Genomic DNA, 19,359 nt, shown 5'->3' with positions numbered 1-19,359 from the left:
GTTTTAGTGGAGTTTTCTGAAACACTGAACTTGTCAAGTGAATGAAACCAGTTTGAGACGATTTTTGCTTTGTGACATCATGGTGCATTATCATAAGTGTAGCCTTTCTAAGATGTTAAACTGGGGCACCCGCTCTACCAGGTGCCCCAGTTCATCATCTTCTAGTGGCCACTTCCATGAGTCTGCTAGATCATCTTCTGCAGGGGGCCTCAACCCATATACAGAAGCTTGAGGGGCTGGGCCCAGCCTGAGAGACAGGGTGAGAAGCTCAGACATCCAGAGGGAGCTCGAGTCGAACCGCTGCTCCATCATGTCCAAAGGGAACGGTTGAGGTGGTTCAGGCATCTAATCAGGATGCCTCCTGAGGGTTACCGGGCATGGCCAACTGGAAGGAGACCCTGAGGTGGACCCAGAACTCGCTGGAGGGATTACTTTTCCCATCTGGGAACGCATTGGGATCCCCCCCAGGAAGAGCTGGACAGAATAGCCGAGGAGAGGGATGTCTGGAAGAGCCTACTTCACTGGCTACCTCCGCAACCCAGCTTGGATAAACACAGGACAACGAATGGATGGATGATTGGATGGATGGATGCAGTTTATTCTAAAAATACAAATATAATATACTGATACTTTTGGCCAGATTACAGGCAACCTCACTAATTTATCAGTGATGCCATATAAAATCTACTTATGCATATTACTACTATAAGAGCGACCATTCAATCCTCTTTACAGTGTTGTAATTTTGTTGTAAGTTTTGTTCACGCCATTTTAGCTGAGCAGTCTTCACCACACAACACAGATTAAGAGCACAAAGCCTGATCCTCCACCTCGCTCGTTGGAAGCAAAAGCAGAGCACAAGTTAAAGCGGCTTTCCAAAAAACGATTACCACACCAAATGAAATGTATTCCAATATACAATATGCAGGAAAATCCCAAAGCCAATTTCCACAAGATGAGAATGCAAATCACACATGAAAGAAAGCGGCTGTTTACGCCAACAACATCTCAAAATGTACCATGTGCAACAAAAAGGAGCTTTTTGATTTAAAAGTTCAACCGAGGCCAGTTTGAACTGGGTTTAATCTCAGTTCTTGGACATGGTTTCAAAGCCGTCATTTTAGGATTCAATGATTTTATCTGAGGCAGTTTTAAAAAAAAAGAACTTTGGCTCAGTCAATGCTCCGAGGAAAACCTTAATTGAAAAGATATCTGAAGCATGAAGGGGGGGATTTTCGAGACGGCAATTAGAGAGTTCAAGAGTCAACATGTTTTGAGTTGGTGTTGTCGTGACTTGATGAGATAAGCTGTCAATAAGAACACTCAGACGAAACGTTGGTATTTCAAGCAAACATCAGAATTTAGACCCCGTAATGAGAAGTTTATGGGGGAGTATGTTTACTTTCTTTCCAACGGACAAACGTGTAATACAGTGATTAAGTTTGCAAATTACCTTCCCTGGTGGCGATTGTTCTGCAGCTTTAGTATCCGCCTCTCTGTGTCCCTCTGCAGTAATTACACTGCGATTACAGCTGCAGCTTGTAACCCCTTCCCCTTTGAGCATGAATAACACTCCTGGATGAAAGTAGGGGGCATGAAGGAATGTGCCCCTCACTGATTTACTTCAAATTTTATTGCCTCCCACAGGAATCGCAGACAGTGACCTCCATTTACCTCCGTTCCAAGAAAATCCCCGGTAGCTATTTGCTCCCTGGAGAACCCTGAAGTCTATTGGCCTTGAAAACAGTTCTGCGGAAATAATCAGGCAAACGCAGAATCCCTGGACAGGAACACAGCAGCTCCGCGGTATTAAAGCGCACCGAGAATCAGATAACCACAAGCACAAAGCCAACCAGTCATGTTTTATCTTTTCCACTGCTGCTGCTAAGGAAATCCAGGCTTAATGTAGACGGCTGACAACTTCAATCAGGACCCCTTCATAGCCTCTGTGCTCTTTCCAGCTCATTTCTGAAGTCTTATAATTAGACTTGGCTGCGTAGTCCAAAGTGCCATCGTCATCATCTCAGAGTTTGACTGTGAGATGATGTTGGCTTTGATAAACCGAGCTGGTCAAGTGTCAGGGATGTTCAGCTGGAGGATTTGTAAACAGGGAGAGGTCTGTAATTCTAACTCCAATTTCCTGTGTCACAATAAGAGACTCCAGGGCCAATGACAAGCTCCTCAGCACCAAATGCTTCCAAACACTAAATTCTGTGTGTGTGTGTGTGTGTGTGTGTGTGTGTGTGTGTGTGTCGTCTGTTAAACGATCCCCAGTAAAGGTCGGAAACAGTTCATTCTTGTTTCTCTCACAAACACTCCAACGCAGGAGCTCAGGTTGGAGTGAGAGCAGCTTCAAGTACATTTTGTCCGTCAGCCTCTTTGTCACTAACGCTCTGCCGCCAGTTGTTGTGTGGAGCCGCGTTCGCCAGGTTCACATCCTTAGCGGAGCGTCGAGCTGAGCTTTGAGCTTGTGCCGAAGCAGCGTCTCCTGTGGGCGTCCTGATGACATGCCCATGTCAGTGCAGAGGGCGCCGTGTCGCTGTGGCTCTGGCTCAACATGCTTTCGGTGATTCTATGCATTTTCTGTATCCAGGCGACAGCGGTTGAAATAACTTTGCCGTGACTCGGAGCAGTGCGGTGATAGACAGGTTGATAGATGGCAACCTTGAGCGGAAGATGGAGATTTTTTTTCTTCAGAAAGTCTCTGGGCCAGACCCCCTAAGGCTGAGGCTTGTTTGATCAATGCTACAGAGGATAAGACCAAGGCCTCTGAATGACAGGTCAATTGCATTTTCAGGTGACGAAAAGCGCTCGTGGAGTTTGACAGGTATCAGATGGGAAAATTGAGATATTTGACTCCATCATTAGTATTTTGCCTTTGAAATATTACCCCGTACTCTCAGGTTATTTAATTTGCCGACACTTTCTCTGCTGATCATCATTTATCTAACCTGAGAAACACATGTATCCATTACAGAGAGCTCCGGTCTGCGTTACTATCTTTCACCTCTCGGAGCAGTTTCCCATCGACAGTCTCTTCCATCGCTCTTTTTGAAAACTTGAAACATGATGCTGTCACAGTTTTCTGTCAAATGTGAGAACCTTGTAATTTTGAACTGAGTGCTGTTCAAACCTGTTTCCTGCGCTCGATGGGAAAATGCACTCAGTTATTGGGTAGACGTGGCTAAAATGAATGCAGGCTAATCCATCAGTGCTGCAGTAAATCACACCGTCGTGAAGGCTAAATATAAATATGGAAATATAAGTGTTCAGGAGAAGTGTTGATTCAGCTAAATGATCATTTTGGAGGCTGCGGGTTGTGGTGCTGTTGGACTGGGCTGCGTTCAATGATGCCAAGGTCCCTGTTGAAATGTAACAGTTTACAGAATACTAGTTACCATGTTAAAATGTAAAAGTACTGCACTGCTGCATTTGAATCCATCAAAGAACTCGAACTCATCACATTTAATCACCTTTTAAAGGGTCTCTCAAACAAAACTAAACAACTATAGTTTCATGACATCGTGAAGCAGTGTAGCATCATGGGAGTTGTTGTCTTCACCAACAAAATATAAAACATTGGTCTAGTTGTTTTTTTGATATTTAAATGAATAATTGTTAAATCTTTAAATGGTACACATTCAGAGCCCTTTCTGATTTCAGAAGGAACATAGTTTCCAGTTGAATGCCTGATGGCCACCAACCTTGGTGTGATAAGCTCGTCCCAGGCCTTAAAACAAAGCACGTTGATTTGATTGAGAGATGAGAGGCGGTGCAAATTGAAACAAGCACTTTCATTTGAGCTCAAACAGCCGAATTACCAGAGCTTGTCTACACATAGAGACATGTCCTCGTATGGCAGTGATGGTGTCACGCTCACATTTGTCCCGACAGCATTGCTGAACTGCATTGTCTTGGAATATTCCAGAATAAGGTCTAAGATCCAAAGCATAGACTGTATATAAAGATGAACTTAACATCTCCACTTTCTCCCATTGCAGAAAAATGAAACCAGAGTGTCCTGAATACAGCTGCTGCCATCTTGCACCTGTCATTAAGAGCCAGAGGGACAATTCATACTCACAGTAAATGAAGATTTTCTGTCTGACAGCATCAGCAGTGATGGACTAAAGCTTTGAATCGACCACAGGGACACACAAACACACTCACACACTCACTCACAGGTTTGTGCAGCTATCACCAAAAAGACTTTGACTTGCATTCATTGTGGACGGCCTAACCCAAACCTTATCTTTAATCCTAACTCTGCCCAGTTCATACCTCACCTAAACTTTAACCTAACCACAGTTCACATCTTTCCCCTTAACCAGAACCTGACACACAATGTTTTTGATTTGGTTCTTACAAGAGTTTTTGCTGGAAAGGAAACAAAACATTACACACACTTTGTTCTCATTTGTTATTATTGGGAGCAGATGCTGCAGTGCAGGTCGTCATCACTGAGATTGCATTGATTTGACATGAGGTTGGTTCAATAACAAAAGAAGCTTCTGATGTAGAAGCCTAAACCTCTTTTGTCACTTACTGTTGGTAGCTTTATTTCTCTGGGGATGTAGTGACGCTTCATGTAATGCAGAGTAACCGGTAGCTCACATTACACTGTACATGCTCTAATTTGTATTTTATGAGCATTGCTTACTCACAAGAGAACCGAATCCATCTGTGATGTGCTACTACGAATTGGATCTATTCCACAAACATCGGACAATTAAGTAGCTTGGGACGGGATTTAATTACATTTGTGATAAAATGGAATTAGCTAATTGAATATCCTTACCTCTTCAGCATATGCATCGCACAGTTTGTGTCCCGAGAGGAGTTTAGTTTTCAGGCTCTTGTTCTGAAAAAGAGGAAAGAAACACAGAAGTGATGTCATTAGTGTCTACCACTGCACGTTCCCCTGAAATCTTTACTGCAAAAAGCTTGAGTGAGTCCGAAACGCTTCTCCAGCAGGACGTTGATGCTGCTGCGGGGGTTCTGACAGCCGGGGGCCGGTCTCCGTTTCAGACGGACCGAGGAGCGGTCAGGAGAGGCCTGTCTGACGATGCGAGAGTGCACTCAGGCACGTAGTCATCTAAAAAGGTCAGAGAAGCATCTGAGGGCCAGACTCCCGCTGAACTTTAAACACGATCAGTAAAGCCTTAAAACGGTTTGACTGGCAGCCGGGACAGATGCCAAGATAAGGGTCGCGGGGTCTCGTTGTGTGATGCCAGTTTAGATCCTCGCAACAATCTGGAGGCACGAGAGCGATGCTTTACTCTGACAGAAATACAGTGTGTTACATAAGTTTACACCCAGAAGCATTAGTGATAGAAACCAGAAGAGACTGGAGGATGTAAAATATCTTATAACCTCTGTTCATGTTTTCATCTGCATGTATGTTTGTTATTTAGCAGGATTATGCAAAAACTACTCAACCGATTTACATGGCATTTTGTGGAGAGGCAGGAATCTTATTTCACTTCAGGGAAGATTATGAGATCCTTAACATTTTTTTTGATTTGAGAATAATTCATTAATCTTGATGAAAAAAAAAAATCTGGATCCAGTGAATTTAAATGTGGTTTCACTCCCCTGAGTGCTGTTCTAGTTTGGGAGGAAGAAATCAGCTGTTGAAAGCAGAGTTAACCTTCTCTCGTTACCAGTAACCTTGTCAGTGAAGAAAATCCTACTAATATATGATTAAAAATATATATTTTGCAAAGACCTAGTTTCCTTTGATACCCATGTTTAAGCAAGTATCTATTGTTCACTCCCTACAGGTCACAGTCGAAGGTAAAACAACGATTCCTGGCAGCAGTCTTTGGTGTAAGGGGCAATGCTAACAGGCTCTTTCTCTCTAAATTGGATTTGAGTGAAATGCTCTTTAATACATTTAAAAGGACGTGGGAAAGTGACACAGACGGGAGAGGGAGCATGTAACGACGGAGCAGAATGAGACCTGGAGGTGATAAAAGCATTTGAGAGGGACGGGATCTCACCTTTCTAATTGACAATGAACCGTTGGTAAATGTGGTCTTAAACTAAATTAATGCTTAACCCAAAGTACCGATCGGCATCGGCAGGACGACCCGATAAAACTGCACGGCCAAGCATGACGAGAGCCTCGCTGCGGTCCAGACGAGCTAAAACTGTGCAGTCTGCAGTCGACTCAGGTCATTTGAGGCAGAAACTCTCGGCTGTGATTTAAAATAGATTGACTCTCTAAGAAATGTTATTACAGTGCGAAGCAGAGAAAAAGACGACTCTGTAAAAAACAGAACAGAACATACTCCAGGGTTTCTGAGGGCGAGCAAGGTTGTGTTGCATCCCGGAGACAAAAGGAAGAAACCACAGCAGCAACAAAAGCCCAAAAACACACAACTGGGAGATTGACGTCACACCAACATTTACATGTATTAGTTTGCTCTGTGTCAAGTTTAAGCTGCTTCTTCTTCTTCTGTCGTATCCAAGTGAACTTGTAGCTGCAGAAATAAAAGGCGGAGCTACACGATCGCGCTGCTCAGCGTTACATCCCGGCTATCACACGCTGTTTGATAAGTCGTGCAAAGAGGATGTTTCCCCCCATTCTTTCAACATGTGTGTCTATTGAAGGACTCGGGGTAATATTAAGTCAAGGGATCAAAGAGCCTTAAAGATGCGTTGAGGGAACGCGGGGCCTTTAAATATCCCCGACGGCTGAGGAAACCTACAGGTGATCACATAACACCGGATTATTGACGGGAAATTACTTCCACTGCTCCGTAACCAAGCGTCCACCCACCTTTGTTTTGTTTACAGAAACAAACGTAATTAAGAGCAACTTCATCACAGTGGCCAGTGGAGATTTATTAACCCCTTTCATTGACTCAACAGCACGTTGGAAATTCTTAATGAGTTTATCAATGAGCTAATTACCTGTAGCTGAGGGTCTATTCTTCAAAGACATCCTGCAGAACTCAAGTGGGAGCAATGAATTTTAATCCTCCAGCTTTGATTTATGAAAACTAACCAGGCGACAAAACTACATGGCAGTAGAGAGAGTATCTTTTAATTTCATCCAGACTCAAGCGTTATTCCCTGGGAAACTGGTGAAAATGTCAAAACAACATCTTACATAGTTACATATATATAAAAATATATACATTCCTGGATCCGAACCTTTCTCCAGAGTTGCCCAAAAATATAATAGGTTCTTTCTTGGCCTGTTTCTCATTCTTCTACCAAGTTTGTGGAAAATCTGAAGAATTCGTCAAACAATGTGCTGCCAATATTTATCAGGCTTCTTCCTGTGCTGTTTGGCAAAGTTTATCTTTAGGTGAACGGTTGTAGAAGTTCAATTAATGATCAGTCATTGATCAACCACATCGATTATTGTCTGATGATGACTAAGACTCTGGGGGCAACTGCCAATATTTTATAGGCTTTCAATGTAGTCAGCGAATATCCGGACCAAGACTCTCTCTCCTGTTTGTCATACACAGGTTTACAGTCCGACTAGTTTCTTTTATCACAAGAGTCGAACATTTCTCAACACAAAACACAAACAGTGATAGTTTTTGTAGGTGTTTCACGTCCAGACGACAAGTTTAGATTATCAGTTTTGACAGTTTTCTGAATTTGAATGCACATAAATTAAAAAAAGTTGATAACCAATGCATTTGATTCAATGTGTTCCACCTCTTTTGCTCTCCAACAGACTTTTCACCTGCAGACAACTAAAGCCTCAAGCACGATTAATCAAAGAAGAAACGGAAACCAGAAGACTCACAGCCCCAAAATCGTATCCAACGCCTATGGGATATATTCCTTTGGAAATTGGTAGAAAAATAAAAACGAAACACATCTCCTTTGTACTCCTTTGTTCGGAATTTCCCAAAATATAATTGCTTCTTCCAACAAGTTTAGTGGAAATCAGTTCTGTTGTTTTCGAAAGACAAATAAACAAACCAACTAGCAAACAACAGAGGCTTGAACATAACTCTCCTTCGTAGAGGTGGAAAACACCTGAAACTGCAGCTCTGCAGCTGAAGACGGCCTCTCGCTCACTACTGACAATATGTTATGCCACATTAACAAGTTCATTCTTCAGCAACTTCTTCTCCACACTTGTTTTTGCATGTGAAGGGATTACACTGTATGGGCTTAGAGTTTGATCTAACAGACTTTGAAACAGCGTGATGCAGGGTGCCAGGAGGGTGGTCCCGAGCAGCGCCAAGAATGCAGTTTTGCTGGGCTTTGGGAAGGCAGTAATCTCCTGACAGTGCAATGAATGGACCAGAAAACCTCATCACAACGCTTCGCCATGTGGGGGGGCAGCGATGGGAGGACTCGCAGGGGAGGTGACAGGTGGTTCGGGATATAAGCGGTTAATTGCCGCGCGGTAGTTCCACAGTCAGCCTCACAAACACAATTGTGTTGTGCCGGCTAATTGTGGAAGACATAATGCACTTCATTAAAAAGATAAATAGCAAATAAACCGAGGGAAATCAAAAATAATCTGTTGTGTACTCTTTGGCATAGAGATTAGAGAGGGGTGAGGAAAAAAAATGGTGCCAAAATAAGAAAAAGAAGAATTTGATATGAAATCTGAGATGGCTAAATCTTTAAAAACACTTAATACGATGCAGGATTACCAACAGGATCTGTTTCATCTGGAATTGTGGAGTCTGTTTTAAAAACAAAATCCTAAAACAAGCTGTTACACAGTTGTCATTTGTCAAAACTAAAAAGCAAAACAGATCTAACACAGACTGGGGAATACTCACAAGGGCCGACAGCTACATCCTGTTGGTATTTTTTAGGGGGAAACAGTGAGTATTATTTGCTGCAGCACATTTCAGACACTGCTGGGGGAGTGTGTCTGTCTGTGTGTGTCCTTCAGAATCAGACCCAGCTTGTGCCTGTTTTTTGGCTCCAGTGCAACTTTGATTTTGTCCCCACGTAGCGCTCCTACTCGCGGGCATTTTTTTGAAAATGAAATATCGTACAAGCAGTTATGATCCATACATTGCACAGCAAATTAATTTAGGCGGACATAAAACCTCAATTACCTGCGGTGTTGTTTTATTATGTTGCTGTGCTCTGATTACACATTTGCTGTTTGGTGTTTGGAGGCAGCTCAATGACATTAGGTGACGATTTGGCAGCGAACCACAGGGACAGAAGGATACAGGAGGAGAGGGGCAGTGTGCGTCCACCAGCTGGGCCTCGACATCTACTTATGAACGATGCGGCCAATCCCACAATTCTCACTCTCTGTCACGGCACACACCGACTGTGTTGACCATTAAAGGCCATTAACAACACAGCCTCATCTGTATATAGCCGAAAGGACCAATTTGTCTTTTTTAGGCCTGCTAGCAGCACAGTGCCAAACACAGTCTTATTCCATTAAACAGATATTGCTCAAATCATCACTAGGCAGAGTTTGTACTTCAAAATTATATTATTAAATGACTGTGTGTACTGTAAGGTTAGTATCGTGAGGGTTTTGTCAGATACTGGTGCTAAATCCATACTTTTTAAATGGTACCGCTGCCTTAACGGGGCCAGAACCAATAACCTTTCTTTAAAAAGAGCACAAAACAACAGTCGATGATAAGAATGGCTTTTTTATTAAATATAAAAATTCACCTGCACATCAGTTATTAGTCGTTACAGCCACACAACAGTTTAGCTTTAGGATTTTTTGTTGTCCCGTGTTGGAGGTAAGGCTAACTGTGGGCTAATGTTTTGTGTGTCTGTGTTGCCACCAGAGTTAAGTGTATTGTGAACTTGACATGTGCATTGTGCGTTTATGTTGCCGGTAAGCAGGGCAACTATTGCGGTACAGAGCACAAGCTCCAAAAACGAGGCACCAAAAGCTGCATTGAGAGTCGGTGTGTTAGGAACCAACTGTGTAGGAACCGGTGGCTAATTGACACTAAATTTCAATACACAAGCCTAATCTAGTGTCATGAGACGCTGCTTTGGGCTGAGCTCGTGGTAAAAACATGTCCTGGTCCTCTGTAACATCAAAGCTGAAGTGTGGCACTGAAATATTACTAAAAAAAAACATCGCACCAGGGCATAACTGGAGATCACAGTGTACTTTGTTTGGAAAGTACACTGTCTTCCCCATTTTAACCTCCGCTGTGGAGGTTGTGTTATCACCCCTGACTGTTTGTCAAGCAAGATTACTTAAAAAATGCTGAACAGATTACCACAAAACGTAACAATGCATCACAGGTCAGGGAAGAACCCTTTAAATTATGGTTGGATACAGATCACGGGTTGGATCCAGATTGGGCATTTTGCAACACTTTCCTCGATTTATCAGGGAATAATTCATGGATCTTGATCGTTTAGGGGACAGACATCCATGAGTGTGTGGCAGTTAGTGCAGCTTGGGCCTTTCAGAGGTTTGCACTGTACTGACTGCCCTTCTTTTAATAATCATATGAAGAAAAGCCAGAATTCTCCAAATGTGGCGTCAAATCACAATACGTCTCCTAGGGCTTAAAGCTCAAAAGCTCAGCACAAAGAGATGCATTCAAAAAGCCCCAGGATCTGTGCGTTTTCTGTCTTTCCTTAATAAATCAATGCTGGCTGCCAGACACACACCTGCACAGCACATTGTGTACTGCAAGGCGTACAGTCCAGGCACCCCGAGCCGAGGTAATGAGCTGGGATGGCAGTTGTTTGGTGATTCACTGAGGCAAAACTGACCGAGTATCAATTCCACCCAGTTGCACCTCCTCTCACCCTACAGAGGGACCACCATCCGAGGACATGTAGAACTGGCAGCTGTCATAAAATGTGACATGGTTTAGCCCCCAGATATACTGAGAGTGAAAATGAGATCACAGTGCATTATGCAAAGTGTGATACACTGAGCTTTATATGCCATAACGTGTTATTCCCGCAGCGCTGTCATTCCTGTGGACCTGGAAATAAAGCAATGCTTTTTCATATTTACATGTTCAGGAAAACGCAACAGAACAAAAAAATACATTTTTATAAAACCTCGGAGTCAACGTCCCATGATAATTGTGGAGTTCCATTTAGACTACAAATCATCGAAAAGAGAGAACTACTGTTTTTATGTTTGTTTATTTGTTAATATTTTGATTTTAGAATGCAAAACGGCATTTAAGATGACAGGGAAGAATAATAAAGTTATATCAAACAAGAAAAGCAATACAGGCAACACATAACCATTAACCAGGAGCTCACCAAATGACTATCTGAATCAACTCAGCCCAGCTACTTTCACACGTTCTAATAAAGTGCCGATGTGTTGACAGCCCCTGAGTGTTGATATTTACTGTCCATCTGGGTCAACCTTCACAACACTTGACACACATCAGTGTTGAATCCTTTAGCCTGAGTGCGAAGTGTCAGAAACTCTCCCAGAAATCTGTTCTCGAATGAAATCAAAGCAACATATTCTCTTTAAAGCGTAAAACTAAAATACTGACGCACTTTAATTATTCTAATACAATATTCCAGGAGGTAGCGGTGTGGGGGTTTAAACACGAATAACACAGTGTTTTTAAAATCAGAGAGCCAATTGGAGTTCATTGGTACAACTTTTAATACGCATAAATATGGATAATTATCATGATAGATGTCACTGATTTCTTTAGAGTGAAGGTTGTGCTTTTAAACTCTTAATGAGCTGAAAGGACCACCTCTTGATAAACAGAAAAACATTTTATAAATCCTATTCAAGGTCCAGGTCTACACGGGGATGTAGACCTGGACGGGGAAATAAACTATATTAAAGTGAAATTTATTTAGAGTTGACATCTTTATTTTCAGGCTAACCATTATGCGAACAATCCCTCCACCAGTCAGGGGGGGAGAGACAAGCAAAGGGCCGCTGTCACAACACATCTCTGTTTAAAAGGTCAATAAGCTTCATTGTAATGACAAAGACAACACAATTAAAAGAGGTTTCAGTTGTGTCACTGCTTTAATAGCTTGTATTTCTCAGTGGTGACAATATGACTCCATTATTCATGTCAATTAAAGGCCACGATGAACTGTGCCCACAGCGGCAGAAGGAGCCTCTGTGTTTTTAGTGGAGAAACAAATGGGGCAGACCAGGTTTCGCCCAAAGCTGTGAAGGAGGCACTGAACACAACGATATCAATGATGTAAACTTTTTGTTCTTACTGCATCTAGGAAGTTTCACCCGTTTGTTTGTTTTGGTCGGTCGGCAGGATTATGCAAAAAGCTATTGAGACGGAAATTCATGAAACTTGGTGGGAAGACGGGACTTGAGCCAACAAAGAACCCAACACATTCAGGTGCAGATCTGGACAATCCAGGAGTTTTCTTCACTTTCCTTAACATTGCACAGAGGTATGTACTTTATAATGGACTGTTTTTAAATATCCTTCATGCATAAAAGAATTTAGAGAAAGATCCATGGAGTTGGAGTAGGCTTGGGTTGGGAAGACATTAAAGGTGCAGGTGTATGTTTTCCATTTTATTTACTGTATCGTCTCTTTTGTAAAATATTATAAATTATTCCCCAGAAAAATGGGAAAACTTATCCTTAATATTTACTTTATCATTCTGAGCTTTATTCATACACCTGTCTGTCAATTCCCTGATATAATATGAGATCTAATATTGAGCGATCAGGTTTTTCTCCTGATGTAAACCCTCCTGCGTTCTGAGTGCATCTTGTTAAATGTTTCAGAAATAGCAATGACAGCAGAATAGACCATATCTCTGTTATACTTAGCTGAGCCAAATGAAGTAAAGCTCATCACTGTGAGTGATGGGCTTCCCAACTCTAAACATATTGACAGTGCATGTGAGCGGCTGCTAGATGAGATCCGAATGAAGGAACTCGCTAATCCTGTCTCCTCAAAAAAAAAGAGATTAAAGAGATTTTTCTTTCAATTTGTTTATTTCACATAATAATTTCCCTATCACAATCCACTCCATTAACTGTGAGGCCTTTAAAGTTGCACATAATGTCTGGCTTCAATGGAACTGGTGAGAGGAACAGCTTTGAACTGAGCTGCTTCGGAGCAGTGGGAGTCCATCCATCCATTAGCTATAGCGCTTATCCTCTGCGGGTCGCAGGGCGAGTGATGTTCGTTATTAATCTGGGTTTGGAAAAGTGTCGTTCTTCCTCTTCGCTACAGAGGGAGGACTCCAGTGTTGAGCCACGAGGGCCAACCAATGGGAATAATAGCATTGTAGAATATTCAAAAGAATTCAATTTTAAATTAAGTCTTTGCTTGTGAATTCTTTTTCAATTTTCTTCTGCGTTTTATTTATATAAAAGCAGCTTTCGTTCTTTTTTTTATTATCTCTGAGTAAAAAATGTGCATGTACACAACCAAAAATATTATCATTCAATTGTTGTGACTGACTATTTGACATCTCCTGTCATATATTAGTTACCGGATTCAACACGGAACATAATAAATGAGTCTCTGTCAGTATAGAGCTTTGAATGACAAACTCATATTGCAGGGAAAATTGCGGGGGAGCGAACACAAGTTGTTCAGTTATGTAGCTGTCGAACACGTCTCCTATAAATTACTGGCATTCCAAAACAGCCACTGTTCACAGCAGATAAGCTATTGAATATGACACAGCCCCAGACGACTCACAAGGCATTTGGCAGAGTGAGATGAACTCGTCTTGGCGGTTTTCTTAAAGACTCTTGAGGTCAAAGGGGGGATTAAGCATACAGTAAGTGAAAGGAAAGTGTCATTGTTATAATACTTTCTTATATAATAATAGTGATACCTGTCAACCTGTTTTTGAGCTGCTGTTGCTCCAGGCACACACAGGACGGCAAAGAACAGGCCGTCAAAGCAAAACACATACAGTAAAATCACAAGTGGCTGTAATGTATTTTTTGCCACGATGCCGTAATGACGCCAACGTGTTAAGGGACGACACTGGAGTCAAAGATGTGGGTATGATTTGCCAAATTTCTTGTTTGGAGAAGAAATCATTCCGGCCTCGAAATTTGGTCCTTTGATGCAAAGCACCTCATGAATTTAGTTTTTTAACTGACTTATTTATTCACGTTTCACAGGTTGCAGATTGTCCACAAGGGGGAGAAGCTTTCTCATTTTTTACATATAAAGCAACTTGTTTCGCCAAGTGGAAGAAAAGTTAATGCAGCTGCAATTATAGGGAAGGAAAAGTAAGGAAAATGTTAATTTAAGGCAGGAAAAAGTTTTCGCCTTTAAAGTTAACGTGAAACCGGCTCAATGTAAAGCTGAGATTTGATAACACACCATATACAGTATATGATACAGAATTATGCACCAGTGCATTATTATCATCATACCATAGAATTTGCGGATATGAAACATTGTCCACGTCCTTCCTTGACCTGCCTGCTTCAGCCCAGTGTTTCTTCGTAGATAATTACCTCTCTGCCTCTCATCAGACAGCCGTCGACTCGTGGAGATGTTTGACGAGGCTCAAGGTTATTTTATAAAAAAGATAACATGAACTCCTCTGACCCTCTCCGAGAAATACGGGGAGGCCGGGCGTTTCGAAGAAGAGCTGAAATATTCCAATGCGAAGTAGCCTGGATGACTCTGAGCATAATAATAGAGCCGCAGCCCATCTCTGCATTAACCCGCCCACCTGAACGCTAATCTATTCAGGTCACTTAATTTATTGTCATTCCTCCGTATTTGTTTCGGGCTGAATTAAAAATGGCAGAACAAGCTGATGAATCGGATGGAAATGATGACAGTGAAGCCTCTAATGCTGGGAGTGCATTATCTCAGTGAATAATTGAGGCGCTAGGACTGTAAAATAGGAGGAAGGCCGTGACAAATCGACGTTACGTCAAAATGAATGAATCCACCTTGATGTACACGATGGGACAGAGACAATACTCTCCACTCTGAAGGGGGGGGGGGGGCATCGAGCTGTGTTTACTCTCCAGCTCTGATAACTTACGACAGTTTGTCTGTGCACACCGAACACTACACATTCATGGACTTTATCGGCCGTCATTACTAAAACCATTTCTATCGTTAAGGTTTCCAGAGTTGCTGCGATGGAAATTCAATGAAGCCTAGTGATGACAGTTGACATCATAATTAGACTCTGTGATATGTAAACGGGAATATGGCTTAAATATTGTTTTAGCAACTCAGGTAAACATTGCCATTGGAATTATGTGAGACTATTACTGTCTGTGATTAATTATTAATTATCAAAGTTTTTTTAATTGATTGTTTCTGACAGAACACCATCGTTAAGACAACTAAAGATTCTACATCTACTGACGTTAGGTGATGAAATATGACTATATTACTACATTTTACTATATAATTAGACTATAACCTAAATACTTTATGCAATAAATTATTTATTATTACTATTATGAATATTTCATTTTAACGATTATCTCCTTATTTAACTGCAAAGTCTTAAAATGCTGAGGAGGCAGATGAGTCTCCAAATGTAGAACATGAACAGTTTTAACTGAGGCCCAGTTAACTGTCAGTAAAGAACGTGTGAAAAAAACCATTAGAACTAATTCTCACACGCTATATTAATAGATCAGTTCTCTCCTCTGTGAAGCTTTTTCAGGTAATTATCTGTATAAAATTCTACTTTACAGAGATGGAAGATTTGCTCAGGAGCAGAGATAATATTTTATCACCTATAATCGTCCCGGCAATATTAGTTCGGCCTGATAGGAGCTTTAGCCTGAGTAAACTGAGGGTGCAAACAAAACACTGTGAAATGATCTACGACTGATCACTGACAACAGCAAAGTCACATTGAACTGAACTCTGAATGACTCAGGGAAGTGAGGATCTGCTCTCCCCTGTTGATTTTCATGTTACATTCACATTGGAAGGTTGGCTAAAAGAATATGAGAAGAAATTGGTAATTTTGTTTGTTATTTCTCCTTTTTTGCTTTTTAAAATCTCTCATGCATCTCAGAAACTAACATTTTGTTGTTCCCCCCTTGGGTGAACGTTTTATCACAAAAAGGATAAATCAATATAGACCTTATCCTTAGAAACGAATGCAAATGATCTTGAATAAGTGCAATGTTTTAATAAAATATCCTACATTAATGCAACTAGAACTCAGAGAGCACATATGGCCCATCAGTCCCCTTAAGAAACAACATTCAAACTCACTACACCCAGATTCTTATTTGGATCTGCACCAAATTGCACAAAATCATAAATATCAGTGCCCTAAAAACGCTGTATTCTTTTCAAGTAAGATCCATCAATCAAAAAAGCCTCCAAAATGTTGAAAAAACGCAACGTGAAGGTTTTTGCAAAGTCCTGCCGACTAACAAACAAGCAAACAAACACACGGACAAAAGCCAAACCTCCTTGGTGGAGGTAAACAGAAGACGGCACCCTGTCCTGCGGTTTAGCTGCAGAATCTTTTCAGCACAGCACTAAAGATTTATTGTTGCCATCTAGACGTGCAAGAGCATTTGTTATCTGCGACTTTTCTGCTACTTCTCCATTCAAAACCTCTTCCTTTCAGCGCCGTCCAAAGATTTCCAAGTGGGATTTAGGTCAGGACTCATTGTTTGGCCAGTTTTAAAACAGTCCATCTTTTCTTTTTCCAACCAATCTTTTGTGCCGCCCCGAGAAAACACATAAGACCTTTACCTCAAATCTGGTTTTCTGACACTGGCAGAACACATTTCTCTCTCTACAATGCCTTGTAATCTTCTGATTTCATCATTCCTTTCATGGATTCAGTGCCTCTAGAACCAGACGCAGCGAAAGCCGCCCAGCAGCCTGATTGAAAGAGCTCGAATTTGTTTTCATCTGCCCATTGAACATTATCCCAGAAAGACTATCAATGAAAGTTTTAGCACAACACTCGTCTTTCTTTGGCCATCGCCCATGGAGCCCTATTTGGATTATTCTGCTGCATGCAGATTTCTGCAGCTCAGCCTGAAGCTCTTTAAGTGTCTTGTGTGGTGTTTCTTTAATTCTTTACAAGGCAATAGCTGAGTAACTTTATAAAACTAGTAGCTGAGTTTTTACCCATTCAAAATATGCTGTTGGTGCATTGTTCCAGAATAAATGTCAGATTGGGGCAATGGTCTGATGTGACAGTGAGTTTTACATATGTTCAAAAACAATTTGCAGGTCCTCAAACACAAAAGGCACATTTCAGACAGAGATCTTTGGATTTATTTGTGGGAATTTTTCTGACGATTTATGAATTATGTACTTGAGATCCAATAATATTGACCAGCGCTGTACTTATTATGCTTTCCAATTGTATTTGTCTTTTTCTTTCTGAAGTCAATCTGTTTTTCTGGCCTGACGCTGTCCTCTGATGTCTCAACACTGTCTCGTGGTGTCAAGATAGTTAGAAATCGAACGTCCTGTGAAGCCACAGTGTTTGTTAAGACGCCTCCAGCAAAATGGAGAAAGATAAAAAAAAGAAGAGTAATTTTTGAACATCTCAAAGAACCGTCTGCCGTCTCAGCCTTCATCAGTCGTGAAGCCCTTGGATGTATTTCTCTAAAAAAAAAAAAAAAAATAGACCATCCACTTTATAGTGTCACTGCTGAATACCACAGAAAACTGGTCACTTGTCTGGAAGCTGAGTGCCAGGAATCAATATCCATGGCAGGCTGTGAGGAATAAAGCAACAGCGCTAAGTGACAGCGTGACACCAGCCCTCTGAACACATGCAGCCTGTCGTTACCGCTCTCCAACAAGTTTCTGTGATTTGAGTTCAGCCCCAGAACCCATGAATCCACACAGAGGGAAAATCTAGTATTAAGTGCAGAGAGCAAAACAAAAGTAGAAGAACGTCTGCGGGTGTTTTCGTGACTGAAAGTCCAGAACAAGGTCCAAACCAAAGGTTCATGTTATGTTTCACTAATATATACTTCATATCCAGCAGTTTTTCAAACCCACTAAATGTATTTATTCTAATTTAATTCAAAATCAGCAAACACGTTGTCAAAAGAAAACATCAGGAGTTACGCACATTCAGAAGAAACATCGACAAAACAGATGTAACAGAAATAAAGTTAAAAATAAAGATGCAGACAAGACATTAAGTTAAAAACTCTTAAAGCTGGAACTTGACTGTTATTTTTCTTTCATTGTGGAGATGAGAGACGCGTCAGTTTTCTGATGGATTATAAAATGCAGCAGTAACTGTGTCATCAAAGCTTTAAATCAGTGTATTGGCTGAGTAAGAGTCAATACTTTTCAATAAGAACTTCTGAATGCAGGTTAAAAGACGTCGAGACATCAAGGTTTAAGCTAAACTGAATTTATTGGAAAAGAATAGGTCTCGGTTGCTTATAACAGCAGCTTTTCAATGTCTTGATTTTAACTGTCAGGGTCTGTTTTCCATGGAAATATATTAATTTTACTGTTTTAAGTGAACTAAACATCTAAAACATCTCACTTGCTGCGATTAGACCAAGTACAACACTGCTTATTTTGAGTTTGTGTTGAAGTGCAGCTGTAAAAAAAGGGATTTACCCCGACAAAGAAATCCGTGTATGCGCAGACTTTAGGATATTTCCGGCTGTGAGTGCTTCTGTTCGCTGTTTGTTGCCATAGACAGAAATAGAGGGAAGAAGTTTGTTTCCTTCTGATTGTCACATGTGAAGCGGCACAGCAAGCCAAACCCAAAAAGACAGAAAACTTGACTGTGACAGTATTAAAGTGCTTTTGAAACAATGTGCACGGTTAAATATGGAGATATTTTGTACGTGGCAGTTCATTATAAACGGAGCCTCCCTTGGCTGTGCAGTGCGACAACAGATTCGAGACCTTTTCTGTGATTTCTAATATTGTAAGAAAAATGTTTTATGGTTTCTACCTAATTGGACAATCCCTGGCTACGAGAATAAAGCATGGGAACCCTGAAAATGAGAAACATCACCTATAAATAAAAGAAGGTTGCTGTATTGGCTGTTTCGAAGACAGTAACTGCAATTTGTCTTTTTGCACGTCACAGCACTTTGGCAGTGTTGGGAGGAAAATGCAGATTTAATCCAAGCCGCCCTCCGGCTCCCAGAGGGAACACGCCCTCCCGTTAGTATGAGACACTGAGGCAACACATCCAGTGTTTGGGTTTTACCTGAAACTCCAGATTTCATTACAGACAAGCAGAGGGAAAGATGTGAATATCCTCTAAATGGCTCTTTTCTTCTAACAGACCCTGTTGGATGTGTTTATTGTGCTTATGTGCAAACTCAATATCTATGGACTCCATCATGATCTCCCACAACCAAATCCCCCCCCCCAAAAACAGATACTCAGCAGTTTCCAGGGGATGCTAAAAAGTGATGAATGCTTGTTGTTGCCATTATTTATTTGACTTGTGAAGTTAGTCGGCCTTCCTTCAAAT

At 41.3% G+C, this 19,359-nt stretch overlaps 1 protein-coding gene across 2 annotated transcripts in view; it reads right to left on the bottom strand.

The window, feature by feature from the left end:
• The window catches only part of luzp2 (leucine zipper protein 2), a 146,356-nt gene that overhangs the window by 33,589 nt on the left and 93,408 nt on the right, over positions 1-19,359 (bottom strand). For both annotated transcript variants that reach the window (XM_035155762.2, XM_035155757.2), the window contains exon 6: positions 4,799-4,861. In XM_035155762.2, coding sequence (XP_035011653.1) covers positions 4,799-4,861 — 63 coding nt within the window. The remainder of the gene's footprint in view (positions 1-4,798; positions 4,862-19,359) is intronic.

Source organism: Hippoglossus stenolepis, chromosome 1 (genome assembly GCF_022539355.2).
Source record: "Hippoglossus stenolepis isolate QCI-W04-F060 chromosome 1, HSTE1.2, whole genome shotgun sequence".
NCBI classification, from domain to species: domain Eukaryota; kingdom Metazoa; phylum Chordata; class Actinopteri; order Pleuronectiformes; family Pleuronectidae; genus Hippoglossus; species Hippoglossus stenolepis.
The sequence above is the reverse complement of the archived record's forward strand: the minus strand, read 5'-3'. Positions and strand labels throughout refer to the sequence as shown.